The sequence below is a fragment of the Carcharhinus amblyrhynchos genome, chromosome 9 (genome assembly GCF_965287045.1).
Source record: "Carcharhinus amblyrhynchos chromosome 9, sCarAmb.v2.hapA, whole genome shotgun sequence".
Classification (NCBI taxonomy): domain Eukaryota; kingdom Metazoa; phylum Chordata; class Chondrichthyes; order Carcharhiniformes; family Carcharhinidae; genus Carcharhinus; species Carcharhinus amblyrhynchos.
Genome location: NC_137332.1, coordinates 106,754,182 through 106,774,732, shown reverse-complemented (window position 1 = coordinate 106,774,732; position 20,551 = coordinate 106,754,182). Strand labels below are relative to the sequence as shown.

Genomic DNA, 20,551 nt, shown 5'->3' with positions numbered 1-20,551 from the left:
ATTTTGCTTTTATTTCAGAGAGAAAGGGGAATGTGGAATATGTGACGACGGCTTAAGAACATAAAGTAACTTTAGATGGAACATGTCAAAAAGGATTGTGAATTTTAGTTCAACAGTAGCTTTTAAAAGTGAACGTTACATGTAAATTAGAAACGCAAAATATGCACCAATAACAGGGGAGTGGAACTAAGTGGATCGCTCTCCAAAGATCAGCCAGCCCTTCGACGACAGGCCAAATCGGCTAATTTAAACCATAATGTGATTTGGGCATCCTTGAGGTGAAATTGACCAATATGATGTCAATATATATTCCAGTGAAAATCAGGAATGTATATTGGTGGCCACTATTTATTACCCATCCTAATTTCCCTTGATAAGGTCGTGTTGAGCTCTATTCTTGTACCACTGCAGTTTACTAAGTCGACCCACAGTCCTGTTAAGGAGGGAGTTTCTGGGTTTTGACCCAGCGAGGGTCAAAGACTGACAATATATCTCAAAGTCGTTATGATATATGAGCTGCAGTGGAACCTGTTGTTGTTGATTTCCCGAGGACTCTGCTGCCCTTGTTCGAGATAATAGATGATCTCTAATGTGATTCTTCCAACTGAGCCAAAGGCCTGTTTTAATAGATTCGAAAAGTTAACTCTGGCACTGTCCACAGATGCTGCTTGATTGCTGTGTTTTTTTCAGTACTTTCTTCTTTGATGAACATCTTTTTATATTATGTCGTATTAAATCTAGTTTTTTAACTTTCATTGCACATTTTTTCACTCTTAAACAAATAAATTCTGACTTGACCTATCAATCACTGGTTGTCAGATACAAACTCAATTCATTCCCTTTTTAAAGTCTTTTCTATCAGGCAAATAACTTTTGGGCCTCATGAGAGTGAGTAGTTTTGCAAGAGGCCCAATTGTTTGAAAAATTAAGAACTTATTCCAGGCCCAATCGGAAATCAAATTTCACAGCTTGGGTATGATTGAAACACATTCACGTTTTGAAGACTGGATAGACTGGGAATGTTTATCCCTGGAGCGCAGGAGACTTAGGGTCTTATTGAGGTATATATAATGAGGAGCTTATATAATGAGGGGCATAGGTAAGATCGATAGTCAACGTCTTTTCCCAGTGGCAGGGGGGTCTAAAACTGGGTGAAATGAACAAGTTAGGCCAAAGGACCTGTTTCAATGCTTTAAACCTCAATGAATCTATGACCTTATGACCAAATATTACCCCGTATTAGATCATCTGTTACCTTGCGAAGTAAAGGTCTATGCATGTATGTTTGCCTGTTATCATATGCATGTATGGGTATCCATGCATATGTGTTTGTGCGAGCATCGGTGTGTATGTGCTAGTGTTTATGTGTGCCTGTGTGCGCATGAATGCGTGTGTGTATTTGTTTGAGGTTGTGCGTATGTGCATGTGTATGTCCATGTGTGAATGGGTGAGTATGCTTCTGTATGGTTTGCATGTGCCTCTGTGTGTTTTATGCATGTGTGTGTTTATGCATGTATGTTTGTCTGTATGTATATATCCATACTTGTGGGTGTGTGTTTGTGTTTGAATGGGTGTGTATGCTTGTGTGTGTGTTTGAATGTGAGTGTGTGTGTGTATGTGTGTGTGTGTGTATGTATGCATTTGTGTGCGTGTATACATATAGCGTGCAGTATTCGAGTCCTTATCTCAGGAAGGTTGTGCTTGCTATCGAGGGAGTGCAGCAAAGGTTTATTCCTGGGATGGCAGGTTTGTCATATGAGGAAAAATGAAATTGGTTAGGATTATATTCACTGGAGTTTAGAAGAGTGAGAGGAGATCTCACAGAAATTTAAAAATTCCAACATGATTACCTGGATAAATTCAGAAAGAATGTTCCCAACGATGGAGGAGTCTTCTCTCATCCCGCCTGCCACTGGAACTCTAGTGGAGGTGGGGGGTGGGGGCTGGGGGTGGGGGGGGGGGGTGCGGGGGGGTGCGTTTGGAGACAGGGTGGTAGAGGTGTTTTAAAATCGGATGGGAATCTCCACTTTCCGGCGAGCGTGACCGGAGAAACCCAGCCTAGTACAAGAGATCATAGTACATGAGGATAAGGAGTAAACAAATTAGGACTCATGTGAGGAGAAATTTCTTCACTCGGTGAGTGGTGAATATGTGGAATTCACTACCACAGAAAGTAGTTGAGGCCAAAACATTCTGTGATTTCAGGAAGGAATTAGATATAGCTCTTGGGGCTAAAGGGATCAAGTGATATGGGGAGAATTCAGGATTAAGATACTAATTTTGAAGGTTTGCCATGATCAAAATGAATGGCTGTGCAGGTTTGAATGGCCAAATTGTCTATTCCTGCTTTTACTTTTAATGTCTCTATACTTCTAAAATTAAAGTAAAGAGACATAATTTGGTCCTGGGTAGTGGAGGCTGACAACGATATAACATCTAGCAAAGTTTATTCACAAAATAGATACAGATTAAAACAGAGTTGCGTCATAATTTCATGAAAGTTGGGGCAAGTATAGTTTTCTATAAAATGTACTGTTTTCCTTCGTCTGCATTATATATTTCTTGACCTAGATATTTGAAAGTTAATCAATCTGAAATTTGAACTCGATGATCTTTCCTTAGCCTGAACTGGTGAACAATTCCACCATCTTCTGTTTTTTATTTTCACTTTGAAAACTTGGCAGGTTTTCTTGCAGGCCTGAATTAGTGGAGCTCCATGTGGAATGACTTGAAATAGGGTTGAACAATGGACTGGAATGATCCAATCCCTTCATTCGTGGACTGTAAGAATATAGGTTTATATAGGGTAGATACAGAGGTCAAGCACTGCAAAAGTTAAATGGCCCTATAACTGCATTTTTCAACCAGTCTTCTGCAAAAAAAAACTGCTTTGAGTTCTCAGGCTGATATTTCAACACCAATATCTTGGTTACAATAAAATAAATTGCTTCAAGGTAACAAGGGGAAAAACAGCTTAGGACCTGAAACTGTTTGGTGTTATCGCGTATCTCTCTTCTCTGACTGTAAATGCACTCAGATCTTTCATAGTTTGTTAAAACCTAATTAACCATAACGATTTTTTCTCAGTATGCAGCTTGAATATATCGCAGCGTAGCATTATTTGTCGAAATGTTTACAACTTTATTGTTATTTTCCTCTGCTACAATTAGAGGACAGAAATGCTGAACCCAGGTTTCATTTCTAGTTGAACGTTTGATCTTATCAACATCCACAAACTGTTCCGTCAGCTGCAGAAACAGAAAACAAAACAGGAAAAAAAACACAATGTCTAAGGCCCAGAGTTTTAGAATAGAAGATTAAAGACTGGCCCAGTGCATAAATGTGCTGCATTTATATATCAGATATATTGTTACACAGTAAAAGGTTTTCTTGGTGAGTCATAAGCTCGATGATGTGTTTCTCACTCAGTGCAGAAGATGACATCGGGCAGACTGTGTGACTGTGAAGTATTTGGAATGGAACATGCTTGATGGAGCAATATAATTCCCAAATGTTCCTTGTCGTCCCTGACAGATACATATTTCATGGCACTGTACAGATGTATCAACGTATGATATGAGCTCAAGTGGGATTTTAACTCACAAGGTTTTTTTTTGTAGAAAGTGTGTTATCAATAATCAAAACAAAACATGCAAAAGACAAAACAGATACTACAAAAATTATGCAAAACCTGATTAGCAAAATGTGTCATTTGTCATAATTTACTGAAAATGTGAATACGGAGTAGGAGATTGATAAGAAAATCTTTCAAGATCATATCAAACTACATTGCATATGTGGTACGACTGTTACATCCATATTTGTGAAGTCAATTAAGCATTGAGATATCATAGGCTATCGTATGAAGAGAAGCAAAAAGTGCTTGTGATTCTTTGCTACCATCATCCAAACAGTCTGTAGCAAATTATAGACCATCAGCAGTCAGGTCAACTGGGGTCAGGTAAATCAGTTAATGAATAAGCAAATGCAAACATTGTCTTCAGGTCACCTTGGTTAAGATCTTGACTCACTTTGCCAATGGCTGACTGAGCAGCCCACAGTTACAAACTATTAGAAAACCAGAACATGGTTTAAAACTAAAAGCCAAATATTGCTAATGCCTCAGTGCAACAATAAGAACAAAAAATGAGAATATTCACCAGATCATATAGTATAGAACATAGAACATTACAGCGCAGAACAGGCCCTTCGGCCCACGATGTTGCGCCGACCAGTTACAAAAACAATGACCCACTAGCCTATACCAATCCCTTTTCGTCCATAAACCTATCCAGAGATCTCTTAAACGCCCCCAAACTAGACGCATTTACAACTGCAGCAGGCAGGGCATTCCAATCCCTCACCACCCGCTGGGTAAAGAACCTACCCCTGACATCCGTCCTGTAGCTACCCCCCCTTAATTTAAAGCCATGCCCCCTCGTGCTAGCTTTCTCCATCCGAGGAAAAAGGCTATCACTATCCATCCTATCTAAACCTCTAATCATCTTATATGTTTCAATAAGATCCCCTCTTAGCCGCCTTCTTTCCAACGAAAACAACCCTAGATCCCTCAGTCTCTCCTCATAGGACCTCCCCACCATACCAGGCAACATCCTAGTAAACCTCCTCTGCACCCTCTCCAACACCTCCACATCCTTCTTGTAATGCGGGGACCAGAACTGCACACAGTACTCCAAGTGCGGCCGCACTAGAGTAGTGTACAGTTGCAACATTACACTGCGACTCCTAAATTCAATCCCCCTACCAATAAACGCCAAGACACCGTACGCCTTCTTGACAACCTTATCTACTTGATTCCCAACTTTCAGGGATCTATGTACACACACACCTAGATCCCTCTGTACATCCACACTATTCAAAGTCCTCCCGTTAGCCCTATACTCGACACATCTGTTGCTCCTACCAAAGTGAATTACCTCACACTTCTCCGCATTAAATTCCATCCGCCACCTCTCGGCCCAGCTCTGCAACCTATCTAAGTCTCCCTGCAGACTATGACACCCTTCCTCACAATCTACCACACCTCCAACTTTGGTGTCATCAGCAAATTTACTAATCCACCCAACTATACCCTCATCCAGATCATTAATAAAAATTACAAACAACAGTGGCCCCAAAACAGATCCCTGAGGCACACCACTCGTAACTGCACTCCATGATGAATATTTACCATCCACCACCACCCTCTGTCTCCTATCTGATAGCCAATTCCTGATCCAACTTCCTAGATTACCCACAATCCCATATATCTGCATTTTCTGCAGAAGCCTACCATGGTGAACCTTATCGAACGCCTTACTAAAATCCATGTATACCACGTCAACTGCCTTACCCCTATCCACCTCTTTGGTCACCTTCTCAAAAAACTCAATAAGGTATAGTATTGTTGGAAACAATGCTCAAGTTAACAAATCAAGCCTGAAAGTTGGCCTTAGGCTGGAAGATGAACTGTCTGTTTTAAAGGGAATTGAATAAGAGAAATAAGCATCTAGGACAAAATAAAATTGCTGTAAAATGCTTTGGCTGAATCCAGGATAATATTACCTGACAAAAGTAGTGCAAAGAGAAGATAATGGGAAGAATATTTCAAATATTAAAGATGTAACCTAGTCACAAAATGTCAATAGCTGAAAGCTTGGGGAAAGAGAATGAAATCTAGCTGTGAAAAAACTGGAAAGCAGGAGGTTAGGAAAGAAAAGACTGAGTTTACAGGTGAAGGAAAAGTTTGTAAATATAGCCCAATCCATCACGCAAATCAGCTTCCCATCCATTGACTCTGTCTATATTTTCTGCTGCCTCGGCAAAGCAGGCAACATAATTAAGGACCCCTCACACCCCAGTCATTCTTTCTTCCACTTCTCCCATCGGAAAGAAGATACAAAAGTTTGAGGTCATGTACCAACCAACTCAAGAACAGCTTCTTCCCTGCTGCTGTCAAACTTTTGAATGGACTTACCTTGTATTAAGTTGATCTTTCTCTACAATTTAGCTATGACTGTAACACTATATTCTCCACCCTCTTGTTTCCTTCTCTATGAATGGTATGCTCTGTATAGCACGTCCTGTATGCTAATACATGTGACAGTCATAAATCAAATCATAATCTTTGTCTCCCAAGTAATTGTACTGGTGACTCAGATTCACCACATTAATGAGATACATAATTTGTGTAGCAGGGAGCAGAATGTTACAGACGTCATAGGCAGTTTATGTCAGCTGGTACTATGGCCAATTGGAGTCATCGTGGGACCCGATGGATTGAACCGTCTCATTCTGAGCCAAAGTTTTCATGATTCCATGATTCTGGGAACTATAAAGCCATCATCTTGAATCTAAGAAAGGGAAATCAGATTTTCTTTTCCATGCTAATGGACTAGAAACAGTAATGGATGCAAGGCTTGATTGAAACTTGCAGAAACTTACATACACTCACTTTCACATGTCCTATGTAACAATAGTGACCATATTTCAAATATAATAAAATGATGGCAAAATACAATCAGAGAATAAAACAGGAAAGATGGGGTTCATTCAGCCCAGGTAGATAAATAGTTAAATCTTTAGCAAATGTATAAATACAATGCTAGAACGATGAGTAGATTATTGACTTCAGCTAAACGGTGAAATAAAATGATTAAGAACATAAGAAATAGGAGCAGGAGTAGGCCATCTAGCCCTTCGAGCCTGCCCCGCCATTCAATAAGATCATGGCTGATCTGTCGTGGCTCAGTTCCACATTCCTGCCCTCTCCCCATAACCCTTAATCCCCTCTCTTATCAAAAACCCATCAACCCGCGTCTTAAAAATATTTAGCGAGGTAGCCTCCACCACTCCAACGGGCAGAGAATTCCAGAGATTCACCACCCTTTGAGTGAAGAAGTTCTTCCTCAACTCCGTTCTAAACCGCCCCCCCTTTATCTTAAGGCTGTGCCCCCTAGTCCTACTGTCCTTTCTGAGCGGCAAGAGTCTCTCCACCTCTATCCTATCCATCCCATTCATCATCTTATATGTCTCAATGAGATCTCCCCTCATTCTTCTAAACTCTAACGAGTACAAGCCTAGTTTATTCAGCCTCTCCTCATAGCTCAACCCCTTCAAGAGGCAAAATTTATATTTCAGTTATATAAAACTTTCATCAGACACCAACTGTACTGTTATGTTCAGCTTTTGGCTGTGGTTTGTATTGTTTTGGGAAGGGATCAATGCGGATTCACTTCTGACACATTTGTGTTCAATGTGTTGGATTGCGCTAACATGTTGTACAAATTAGAATTAATTCCCACAATTATGCAAAATTGAAGGTAATTTAATTGATGTTTTTAAATTATAAAAACACTTGATGGGAGAGAGAAAAAAAGTTTTTTCCGAGTTAAGAAAATCCAGAACAGAGAGGCACACACAACCCTAGGATTATACATCGACCAGTTTTTAACATGAGTGTGTGCCCTAACCTGAACCATGGCTGCACTAAAATAACCACTATTGGTTTGAAGTCAAGTCACTGTGGCAACGCTATTTATACTTCAAGTATTCTCAGTACTTGCAACTGTAGGAAGGGAGGATGGTTTTGCACCTTATACTAGGGTTGCAACCCATGCTAAATGGGAAAGTCATACTTGTGACTTTTGCCATCTCGTTCCTTCTCAAAGTTTCTTGCAGTTATTTTTCTTGAGATTCAAAAGAACCAGGAAGACTTGTTACTGAGGAATTTCTTCTGTCCTGTTTTACTCTCTAATCCTGTTTTGCCATCATTTCATTACATTTGATATGTAAACAGCCAGTCGATGCAAGGTTCAACAAGCTTCAGTGAGGCAAGAAGCAGATTATTTGCTTTAGTAATGTTGGTTAAGTGTGTATCATGCCAGGATGAACTAGCTTGGTTTTCATTAAATAGTGGCAAGGAATATTTTGTTTCCGCTTAAGGGGGCAGATAAATTAGGATTCACGTGTCGTCACCTACGAACATGCAATGTTCCTGTTGACTGCATTGGAGTGATTCAATACCTGATTCTTCACCTGCGGTTTGAAAGTTTCATTTAGTAATGCTGAATTAATAGGATCAATCCTCCAGGAAATACTTAGCCTGCCATGTTTTCGACATGTAACTGGTTTCCACTTAAGCTACATGGATGGTTTGACAAGTTTTCTGCAACAGCCCTGAGTAAAACTGAGGAAAACAGTTCACGGGGCACTATGGCTATACATCACATAATTGGCCCAAATTGTCAGCATGGTTCCAAGAAGTTACTGCTGTCGATGGCATAACGGTACAATGTCATGCTGATACAATTCTTAATATTAAGGCAGATTTGAGCCTTTCACTATCCATCTGATTGTGCAACACCAAGCCTGGAACAGTTTAATTTTGTTTCTGCTCTCTGATTTGCTGCAAATGGTATTTCCAGGCATTCATTCACATTTTAGAAAACATTAGACAAAGCTACAATGCAGATCTCTACTGGAACTATTCTACCGAGAGTGTTGGTTACAAGTATGCTTATTTGTATTTTAAGGGCTGCTCTAATCTGTTCGACATTTTTTTGTGGCATAAAGGCAGTGATATATTACAATAGTTACTGGACTCGTCAATGCTCTGGGAACCCGGGTTCCAATTTTGATTCAATGAAAATCTGCAATTGAAAGTCAAATGAAGTGATTGTCCTCAAAACCCATCTAGTGCACTCAGGCCTTTTAGACACAAAATTTGCCATCTTTGCCTGGTCTCTGAAATTTAAGCCTCTTAGGTCAAGGGCTATAAATACTGGCCCAGCCACTGATGCCCACAGACCAAAAATGAATTAAGACAAAAACTCTTTTTGGTACTGTTCTGTCTCCCAAATAGGCTAACGACATCATTGCCACATCCTACACACACACACACACACACACACAGACACACACACACACACACACCACTCTATATATTCATAAGTGCATAAATATTTTAGCCTACCCATTGGTACACACCTAGTAACATTTCAAAATTTGCCCATTGTTGCGAACTTTGACAGACAGCAAGGATGATACAAACTATTGCAAAATTTCAAAGACAGGCTAGCAGAATGGGGACACAGGATTTTGGTAAAATTTCATATAATTAAGTCTGAAGTGATATGTATTTGGTTGAAGGGATAGAGAGAGGTATTACCACCTCTATACGGTTCTGATTAGGAATTCTGGTGCTCAGTTGATTGGAGATGGCAGATTACTCTCAGAGACTAGATAGCAAAACATATGTGTCTTTGGCTTTATGAGTTAAGATATCAAGTGAAAGAGCAGGAAAGTTATGCTGACCCTCTACAATGCCCCAGTTAGGACGTAACTAGAGTTTTGCATCCAATTCTAGTCATGGCATTTTCGGAAATACATCATTGACTCTGAATGGATGCTGAGGAGGTTTACCAAAGTGGTTGCCTTGTTGAGGGCTTATTATTGAGTAGAGGAGAAGGGAATGTTCTCCTTGGAGCAAAGGAGATAGACAGGAAATTTCATAGAGCCGTCTAGGATTATGACAACTTTACATAAAGTGGACAAATAAATTATGTTCCCTTTAGCTGATACTACAAGGAAGAGGGAACATAGATTTCTGGGTAAGAGCAGAAGCTTGAATGTGAAGGAAAACTGGTCTAAAAGTAAGTGGCAATAATCTGGAAGTCAATCATTAAAGTAAATTCAAAAAATGTTGTGCATGCTGAGTTGCAAATGCATAGCTACTAATGCTGACCAGTTCACTTCTACTCGTATGAATGGTTCATATGCTTAGCCACTTACACGTGCACAGTTATTCACTTGGACATGCATACTCACACACTAATGGATTTATTTGCACAGGTAGGCCTGCTTGCATAAAACTGGCGAAAAACTGCAGCAGGCGACGGTGCAGAGGGACCGCGGGGTCCTTGTGCATGAGTCGCAAAAACCCAGCTTGCAGGTGCAGCAGGTGGTCAGGAAGGCGAATGGGATGCTGGCCTTCATAGCGAGGGGGATTGAATATAAAAGTAGGGAGGTCTTGCTGCAGCTGTATAGGGCATTGGTGAGGCCGCAGCTGGAGTACTGTGTGCAGTTTTGGGCGCCGCACCTGCGCAAGGATATTTTGGCCCTGGAGGGAGTGCAGAGGAGGTTTACTAGGCTGATACCGGAGTTGAGGGGATTGAGCTATGAGGAGAGGCTGAATAAACTAGGCTTGTACTCGTTAGAGTTTAAAAGAATGAGGGGAGATCTCATTGAGACGTATAAGATGATGAATGGGATGGATAGGATAGAGGTGGAGAGACTCTTCCCGCTCAAAAAAGACAGTAGGACTAGGGGGCACAGCCTCAAGATAAGGGGGAGGCGGTTTAGAACGGAGTTGAGGAGGAACTTCTTCACTCAAAGGGTGGTGAATCTCTGGAATTCTCTGCCCGTTGAAGTGGTGGAGGCTGCCTCGCTAAATATTTTTAAGAAGCGGGTTGATGGGTTCTTGATAAGAGAGGGGATTAAGGGTTATGGGGAGAGGGCGGGAAAGTGGAACTGAGCCACGACAGATCAGCCATGATCTTATTGAATGGCGGGGCAGGCTCGAAGGGCTAGATGGCCTACTCCTGCTCCTATTTCTTATGTTCTTATGTTCTTATATCTAGCCCATTGCTAGCCTCAGGTAGGATGCCTCAGTTTGGGTAAAATCCAGCAACATTTTTATGTGGATCCTGTTCAAAAGGCATCATGTGAATGACAAAATGATTAACATTTCAGCATCTAATATCTACTTACCTACAAGACATTCCTGGAATTATAGATTGCATCTATTGACCATATCAAATTATTTCTTATATGGGATTTCAGGTGACCTAGGGCCTATTACCTTTTACACTGGTCCGTAGTGATATAGACCTTCACTACACAATGAATTTAACCTTTTGTTGTAGGTAAAAGATGCCTCTGAGACCAATTGTGAGTCAATGTACGGCAAGTTTATTCAAAATTTTTGGGAGATACACCTGGTACATAACAGCAGTTCCCCAGGCTTCTCTCCGAACACAAATTAAGATCACATATTTATACCTTCCCCCACCCCAGTCACATACGCATCTTCTCATTCTCAGCAGGTACCCAGGCTATGGGTTGTCCTCCATTGTGGGAACATAGCTGCCTCGGCGGGTCTTCATGGTTATCTCAAAGCTGCAATTGTCAGTGGTGTGATTAGCCCTTAGCTAACGTACAGGCTGGCAAAACAAGTTGAAGTTAATGGGCCAGTATAACAATTTTATGTTCACAGGTTGTAGAGCATATAATATGTTGGTACATGACACATAAGCAGTACATAACAAATATATATGAATATATTTATGGCATGCAAGCTTCACTACGTTAGGCAGAAGTCCGTAATGTTAAAGACACAAACATAGATACCAGCTGGGTCAGCTACATTTCTGAAGGACTATCATAGATATGTGTACAACAGCAAAGACAGCTGCAGTCTCTTTGTCTGGGAGACACAAAAACAAGTCTTACATCTGTCTGGGATACATGAAAACAAGTCGAAAACAAGTCTTACAATACTTTCTTACCAATCTCCAAGTAATACAAAATTAATTTAATTCATTCCCTACTGGACCCTTGTCGTTGCGATTGTGGCGTCAGTGTAACATTTGTGCATTTCTCCTTTGGGGATCCATAGTTGCTACTTGATCGGGAAGCTATCGAACAGGTTAAGCAATACTCTCTTTACCATATACATCATGGCGTATGAGTTGCATTAACAAGCTGTGGATCGCCAGAAAACACGCGATTTCCCCAGTCAAAAGGAGAACGGCAGCAGTTCCGACGCAATTCGTATCAACCTCAATTTGTCCAAATCACACGTCATCCTGATTTCGATAAATTGGGAGATGTTTCATAACATTGAAGCACCACCCCTCTCCCCCCAACTTCCTGCCAGCCCTGAACATGTCACTTTATTGTAGCAATTCAGGTGTTTTCCGCTCATTCCCGCTTCCCCCGCCAGACCCCACCAGACACACACACACCACTTTCTCTCTATCCCTGGTTCCTCCTTTCTCTCTCGCTTTAGCATTGTGCAGGTTATTTCGCATTATCTATATCCAAGTGGGAGAGTGCGATGGGATCTAAGAAAAATGAGCAGCCACTGGAAAAGTGATTGTGATTAGCGCTGCTACCTCACAGCATCAGGGACCTGGGTTTGATTGCGGCTTTGAGTGATTGTACAGAGTTAGTATATTCTCTCAGCGTCTGCGTGGGTTTACTCTCGTGTTCCTGTTTCCGCTCACAGTGCAATGATGTGTAGGTTACATGGATTGGCCATGCAAATGCTGGGTCGGATACTCTATCGGAGTGTTGGTGCAGACTCGATGGACCGAATGATCGCCTCCTGCACTGTGAGGATTCTATGGAGCAAAAGGGCAGTTTCACACTGCTCCATCGTCTTCGTAAGCTAACAAACATTTTTATTCTGTTATTTCTAGCTATAGAATCAAAACAAAACTTCCAAGAGAGCGGGGAGTGGCTGCACTGATGGAGGCACTACCTTATAGACAGCAATGGTAAATTGGCCTTTTACCCTTACAGTTAGTCTTCGAGAGAAATGCATGAGTGAAATTTCAACTACAAGTCTCAGGTCAATTCTGCAACGCTGAGTAAATGAGCAAATTTGTGACGTCAGGGCTATTTATATATTTAAAATATGCAGTTCATCGTCATTGAAAGAAGTATGCCTTGTGCGGCACAAATAATCTTTCATGAGTATATGAGGTTGTGAGCTCTGGCTGCCATTATCCTTGGATCCAAGCAACCTGACTTACGGCTACCAAATGATATTGTGTGAGTCCCATTTCTCGCGGTGAAAATCGTGCATTTTGGAGTTTAATTCTTGGCCAGTTGGTGTTGTAGATCCTACTCACCAATTGCTACATTTGCCTGCTCTTTTTTGAACAGGGTCGAAAGGGGAAGGTAATATAAATTCCAGGGAAAACATAGATTTCATCAGGCATAAATATCTGAGCAAACACCTGTTCTCTTGCAGCCCTTTGTATCAATATCAAACTATGTAGACTTGCTAAGTTTTCTGTAGCTTGTTGTAATAGTTGTCGCCAAAACAAAAATGGTCTGTGACTAATCAATAAAGAAATGTTGCTTTTAGAAGAGATTTTTTTTAGTAGAATCCCGATTTTTGCTATTTCTGTGTCGTTGGCTTAACGATAGGGGAAGGTGAAATTGTGCCATTTATTGGGGGTAGGCGCTAAGCATTTGGTTCAGAATTCCTGCAGGTTCAATCAGTTAACCATCGTTTGTTGAAACAAACCAAAATAACGTCAAGAAACAATCTGTATTAAACGCATTATTCCCCAAAAAAACCATCATGTAGGAAAATATTGGTCAAAAAGTTAGATTGGTTCCTCCTCCCACTGATATTTAGCAACCGTCTGCAGGATGGAAAGCTGAAAAAATTGGAAATTTGCAAGCGGGTTTCTACATCGACAAACTTGTGTTAGATTCATTTGTTGGGTTTGAGTGGGAATGTTGTGAAATTTGAATGAACCTGTTAAGGGTCATAGTGTGTATGGTGACTAGCTTTATTTTGTTTAAATCTAGCCATCTAGCTCTGTGGTTTAAACACTTTTTATCTAGTCACTTTAGGAATTTCTGCCATTATTTGGACAACACTAATAGAGGGAGACTCCAAGCAAACGGCGCTATACAATTCGACAGCGCAGCACCAGTCCAACCTGACTGCTGTCAACCAAACAGATGCAGACGCCGCCATACATACAGGTGTGTTTTCAGATTAACTTTGCATCTCCATCGCTCTGCATCGAAACTCCATTTACTGAGCGCATTTATTGAATAGCATGTTTACATCGATGGGCTCCCATTTTGGACATAATATTTTACGAGCGTATTCAACGCCTTCAAGAGAGTGCGGAAGGTCAGCAGCAGAGTGAATTTTGCTCTTTATAAAGCGGGGTGTTGGCGGTTTTTTAAAAGATCCATGAGAACAACGGGCACTACTATTGCTGCATTAAACTCCTCTGCGACTTCATCAAAAAGTTCAGATTGTTTCTTTAGACGCACTCTGTCTTCATCCAGATCCGTGCTGGCTATCCTTAATTAATTAAACTTGCCTTGGTCCTAATTCATCATTACTACGTAGTATCGTTCCCCAAAACCCTATTAGTGAGATTAGTGGGTAAAATATGTAGGGATATGGGGGTAGGGCCTGGGTGGGATTGTGTTCAGTGCGGACTGGATGGGTCAAAGGGCCTCTCTGCACTGTAGGGTTCTATGATTGTATCTATGATTATCGACTACATATACCGCACTGTGAGGAAATTCATTTTTCTTAACTTAACGAATTGCTATAGTTTGAAGCCAACTGCTCGAAATAGTGCCAGAACAGATTCAGATATGGACAATAAAAATAAAAGTAAAAGAAAAATATGCAGCGTTACCACAGAATGAGAAAATTGTTAGGGTATAAAAGGAGGTTACTCGGCACACTGTATTTGCGGAGTGATGAGAATCGTGGCTTGGCGTCTTTGCCTGTAGCATTGCACGTTGTTTCCATTCACTTAATATCCTTTTTTATCTAATGTCCTTTTGAATGCCTCGATTGAACCTGCCTCCCACCTTCCAGGCAATTCATTCCATACCCGAATCACTGGTTATGTGAAAGTTTTTTTTAACATCGCATTTACTTTTTTATGGGAAATATCATGAAGATTAGATTAGGCGGATAGAAATTCGACGAAAATTCATGTTTTTCCTACAGACACCAGTGCAGGAGGAGGGCATTCCGCCCACGGAGTCTGCAACGACTTTCCGAAAGAGCAACTTACCCAGGACCAACTCTGCCCTATCCCTGCAACCCCGTGCATTTACCATGGCTAATCCACCCTGCACATCTTTGGACACAAAAGGGCAACTTCGCACGAACACTCCGTCCAACCTGCACATCTCTAGCTGTGGGAGGAAACCCACGAACTATGGTTGTGCAGCTAGAATGGAAGTGATGGACCCTTAAAAGGTCCGCTAGCAATTGTAAAGGTAGCACAATGGCTCGGACTGCTGTCTCACAACGCCACAGGTTGGCTTCAATTCTGGCCTTGGGAGCTTGTACATTCGACGTGGATCCACTTGCGCTAGTTTCCTCCCACAGTCTAAAGATGTGCAAGTTAGGTTAATTGACCATGGTAAATGGTCCCTTCATGCCCACGATGTGTACTTTAGAGAGATTAACAGTATAAATAGGTGGTGTTACTGTGATAGGGATTGTTGTCGGTTTAGAGTCGTTGGGCCAAATGGCCGCCTTCTGCATTGTAGGGATTCTCTATGTACTATTTTGCTCTTGTTAGACATCTAGTGAAATATAAATAATTGTATATATGGTCCTTTAGACATACATGTTTCCTTGTGAATTCTCATAGACATAGCTGATTTTATGCCAATTCCTAATGATGCCTTAAATGCTACGTATTGCTTTGCTGTAGGCACTAGTGCCTATTGCACAGCTGTCAAGCACTGAGTGAGGCCATTTTGTCCATTGAGTCTGCTCAGGCTTTCTTCAAAGACCAATCAAGTTTGTCAAGCTCACACTCTCCTCGCATTTCTGAAATTGTTTTTCGTCCAAGCACTTTCCCCTCAATTCCCGTTTCAAAGCTATGGTTGAATGTATTTCCGCCGTGTTGGCAACATGTTCTAAATCCTACACACTCGCGCAAGAAACCTGTCACCTTAAACCGGTGCCGTCTTGTTATCAACCTTACAGATCCAGCTTCGCGATTTTAAGCACAGCATGATGGAATTTTCCTGTTTCTTTTCTTCTGTACTTAAGGAGAACAAGCCATATCCTCAAGAACATATAATTAACGATAATCCCTCATTGATTGGGCCATTCTATTAAATATCTTCTGGGTCCCCTTCAATATTTTCACATATTTGTTAAAGAGTGCGACTCAGAATCCAACACCAAATTCGTGAAGTTTTAGATGTATCAATCTTTCTGGCTTTTGTACTTATGCCCCAACTTGTACCATTTTGCATACGATAGGCTTTAATAACGACATAATTACGTTAGCCTCTCACCTTTAATGATTCGTGCGGGAGTAACTCTTGCATCCCCTTGACACCATTTTAACTTCTATTGGTATGCGTACAAAACATTGGAGAATAATGCTTTTACAACCCCCGGTCTGAAAACAATTAAAAACTCTATCCATTACCTAATTCTGTGTCAATCAGTTAACTTATTTTCCCACTGATTTCAATTTTATTAAAGTTTATGCTATATGGCGCATTGTTTTTACTGAAATATTTAGTCTGATTTTTTTTTTTCCCTGGTGTTGAATTGATGCCTAATTTGGAGGTGTCCAAATCATCTAAGTATAACCAACATTCTCTGGTAGGAAATGATGAGGGAGCAAAGGGAGGCTCACAGACTGCAATTGAGATTTCGATTGGCATCGCTCTGGGTGTTGCAATTGGGATCGTGTTCTTGGGCTGCTGCTTCTTGTTTAAACGGCGAATCAGTGAGTAACGTGCTTAGAAATAAATCCCTGAACCTATGTAAGGTCAGCAGAATGCAAGAAACGCATCCAGAATGTGTGCATGGTCTTTTTAACGCAAACTGACATACCGAGAGTCCGATTGGATGAAAATTATGGGAATTAAGAGGGAAAATGGAGGTAATGCCGAAGTCAGCTTTATTCACAATGGACGGTAGAACATTGCAGGACCAAAAGCAGCATTCTATCCTTCTATTCTATTGTCCTTGACAACATTTAGAAGTTGCTGCTACAAGCTAATTTCTGATTTAATGAAACTCAAAGTGCTTTAGTACAATCTCATCTGTTATTCATTATGTCCACCTTTTTCCTGAAATGTTTGACTGCAGTTTAGCATAGGTTTTATGAAAGGTCCGCTTACTTTAAAACAGTCAACTCCAAAGTTTGTTGAAAGTTAGACTATTACATTACAATTTATCTTTATCATTTCATTCCAGATACTTGCGCAGACTGGTTCTATCTCAAATGTTCTCCCGGGTTCAGCCGAAAACAAACGTACAAGGTGATATAGAATTCTACTTTCAGCACAATGTTTATTTGATTTGGTCAATGTCGATGCATGTGGTTAGCCAGTTTCCTGCCATTCTACAAACTTTTCATTATCAGAAACAAGTTGAAAGAATTGAAAATTGAGCCGAGAGAAGTTGTTGAGTGGTTTAAATGTCTTTCAATGAATTGTGTTCATTGAATGGATGGGAAAAGGTGTCGGCAAGGCACATGGAATCAACAATCTTCCCCAGGAAATACTGAGAAGGAAGTATTTAAAGCTTTTTTGGTAATTTTGGAAGATCTGCTTCCTCATGTTAATTGAAGCGATAGGGTGGAATAATACCAACAAGGTCGTTTAAGCAATTGAATGAAATCGAAAAAGGAACTGACTGATTGTAAAATTCTGCTCTTCGATCTCAGAGTCAACTAATGTTATCTGAGAAATCTCTGACAATTTGAAAAGCCCATTGGGTTCTGAATGTGCTATGGAAACTCAGGATTGCAATGGAAATTCCTTGTTTAAAACTCAGAACTAAAATAGCGCCCTAACTGATTAATACTCATATTTGTATTGCGGCTATCTTACATTGATACTGCAGGTTGAAACGAAGACTGTCTATTATTGACTCACATGATTTACATAACAATTTGATCATAATATTGCAAGATTAAATCTTCCTGAACCACATCATAAAACTGGAGTGGAAATTAAATTTTCCAGTCCTGCCTGCCACGGCAATCGTTGCAGGCAGGAGGGATAATTTGGAACATCTAGAGGTTCTTTGGAGTTCAGAGATTTTCAGTCTCGGGCAGGTGTGACCGGAAAATCCTTGGCGTTAAAATAAAAAAAGTACAAAAGATGTAAGATTCTCTGATATTAGACATTTCTATGAATTTGCATTAGATGCTGCTCATACATTCCAACTCTGAATAGAGACGGTAAGTTAAAATATACTTTTAAAATCAATTCATGGGCTACGACAATATTTATTTCCCATCCCTGACTGCTCTGAACATCTGCAGTCATATAATCTTACATATTCGTACAGTGCAGAAGGAGGCCATTTGGCCCATTGTGTCTGCGCCAATTATCCGACAGAATATGAAAATCGAAACACGCCACATTCCTTTAACCCCACACATTTACTCCACTAATCCCCCTAACCAACACATCTTGGGGTAAACTAAGGGGCAATTCTGCATGGCCTTTCACAGTGTAAACGGAAACCCACTCAGACACGAGGAGACAGTGCAAATTTCATACAGTTAGCCAAGCTTGGAATCGAAAACAGGTCCCTGGCGCTGTGAGCAGCAATGTTAAACAGTGGGCCACTGTGCTGTTGTGTTCCAGTCCTACAGTTGAAGGTAGTCGCACTGCTATTAGGGATTGAATTCCAGCATTTTTACCCAGTGACAGTGAAGGAATGATGATAGATTTCCAAGACAGGATGCAGCCTGACTGAGAGGGTTGGGGGGTGGGGGGGGCGGGGGGGTAGGGGGAGGGGAGGGGGGTAGTTGTGGGGGACACAGGGGTGGGGCGAGCTGGGAGGGGATGGATTCTGGTGGTTGTGTTCCCACAGCTAGCCCTGTTTATCTAAGTGATAGAAGGGTTGTGGGATTGAAGCTGTTCCTATTATTCATCTTGCTGCATTTGTCCATGGACTGTTTCGGTACTTAAAGTCTGCAATGGTGCTAAACAGTGGCCAGTCATCAGTGAAACTCCCCAACTAACATGGATGGAGGTCATTCAGCCCATCCTGTCTATACCATTCCAAATGTGCCAATGTATCCTTTTGAATCCCACCTTTCTGCACCCCACCCATAGCCCTATAGCTTATAAGGTGCAGATCTAGGTATCTTTTAGAAAGTTTAGGGTCTCTACCTCCACCACCAACTTGGACAGTGAATTCCAGGCACCCATCACCCTTTGCGAAAGAAGTTCGTCCTCATGTCCCCTCTATACCGACCCCACTAATCTTCAATCTAAGTCCCCTAGTTTTAAAGTTAGGTTTGAGTTTTTAACTTAATTTATTAATGTCACAAGTAGGCTTGTGTTAACACTGCAATAACTTATTGTGAAAATCCCCTAGTTGCTACACTCTAGTGCCTGTTTGGGTACTGAGGGAGAATTTGCATGGCCAATGCACCTAACCAGCACACTTTTTGGACTGTGGGAAGAAACCAGAGTACCTGGAGGAAGCCCATGTAGGCTCAAGGAGAACAGGCAGATTCCACACAGACAGTGACCCAAGTGAGAAATTGAACTCCAGTCCCTGATGCTCTGAGGCAGTAGTGCTAACCAATGTGTGACCATGCTATCCACCAAGGGAAGCAACTTGATCCTGTCCTCTCTCTTACTTCCCCTCTTAATTATGTACATATCTGTCAAGTCACTTCTCAGCCTTTTTTGTTCCCAGGAAAATAGCCTCAACCTATACAGTCCTTCCTCATATCTAAACTTTTCTAGCTCTGACAACATTCTTGCAAACCTCTTTTGTGCTCTCCCCAGACAAATTGCATCCTTCCTTTAATATGGTGACCAGAACTGCACACAACATTTCAATTGTGACCTCACCAGTTTTGTTTCTACAATTCCAACATTATATCTTGGCCAACATTCCATATGACTCCCTTACAACCTTGTCTACTCAAATTCACAATGGAGTTATGATAAAAATTCTCCCAATTTAGGCAAAAAGAGAACTAAACACTTTTGAATTTATTGGGGTTGGAATATATTGGTGGTCAGGTGGTAGATTCACCAAAGTCCACCTTCTAGGTTTTCTAATTGCTTATTACCATCAACACATGATTTAATGAGGTATTCAAGTAATCCTCTTTGTGCAGAAAATTAAACGATGGTAACACCACTCAAAACGAAGACTCTGTTAGCTACCAAGGTATTCTTCCAGGTGTTCATTGTGGTCCTTTTGTTTTTCTTGTCTTGCAGAATGACCCTTCTCCCACAAATAGTGAAACTCTTGTTTATGCAGATCTGAATTTGTCGAAATTACCCGAACTGGTGTGCAGTTATTCCTCGGGAACTCCAGTACCGACACATTCACAAGATCTATTAAAAGCACAGGAAAATATTTCAGCAGACCCAATACATACCAATTTCCCTTCAGATCAAATAACTGTACAGGAAGATATATTAACAAATTTAATACAGGTGCAGGAGCATCTTTCAGAAAAGGAAGGTTGTGAATATGCTTGTGTTAAGACGGTAAACAAATAATTACAAAAATCATACATAGGTGAGACAAAGATAAGAGAACATATAGTAATAATTGTCAATCTGAGATTTTTTAATAAATATAAGATGTACTAATACTTTTCCTCTGCTGTGGCTTTTGCTCATTTGTGCTTGCTTTCATTAAATTTTAGTTTGGATCAAGCAAATGTGTTCATGTTGAATGGGCGTCGTGGTTGAAATGGATACCAAGGTGTAATCCTCGTCTTGCCCACTGAATTGGCTTTACATT

At 40.9% G+C, this 20,551-nt stretch overlaps 1 protein-coding gene across 4 annotated transcripts in view; it reads left to right on the top strand.

The window, feature by feature from the left end:
• Positions 1-20,335, top strand: part of LOC145348520 (uncharacterized) — a 36,830-nt gene extending 16,495 nt beyond the window's left edge. The window contains exons 2-6 of one of the 4 annotated variants that reach the window (XM_080196707.1): positions 12,290-12,446; positions 13,645-13,788; positions 16,419-16,541; positions 17,015-17,079; positions 20,017-20,335. In XM_080196707.1, the coding sequence (XP_080052833.1) occupies positions 12,407-12,446; positions 13,645-13,788; positions 16,419-16,541; positions 17,015-17,079; positions 20,017-20,304 (660 nt within the window). In that variant the 5' untranslated portion in view covers positions 12,290-12,406 and the 3' untranslated portion in view covers positions 20,305-20,335. Of the gene's footprint in view, positions 1-12,070; positions 12,447-13,257; positions 13,789-16,378; positions 16,542-17,014; positions 17,080-20,016 lie in introns of those variants that run through there. The other 3 variants (XM_080196708.1, XM_080196710.1, XM_080196709.1) reach the window with 3 other exon arrangements.
• The last annotated feature ends 216 nt before the right edge of the window (positions 20,336-20,551 follow it).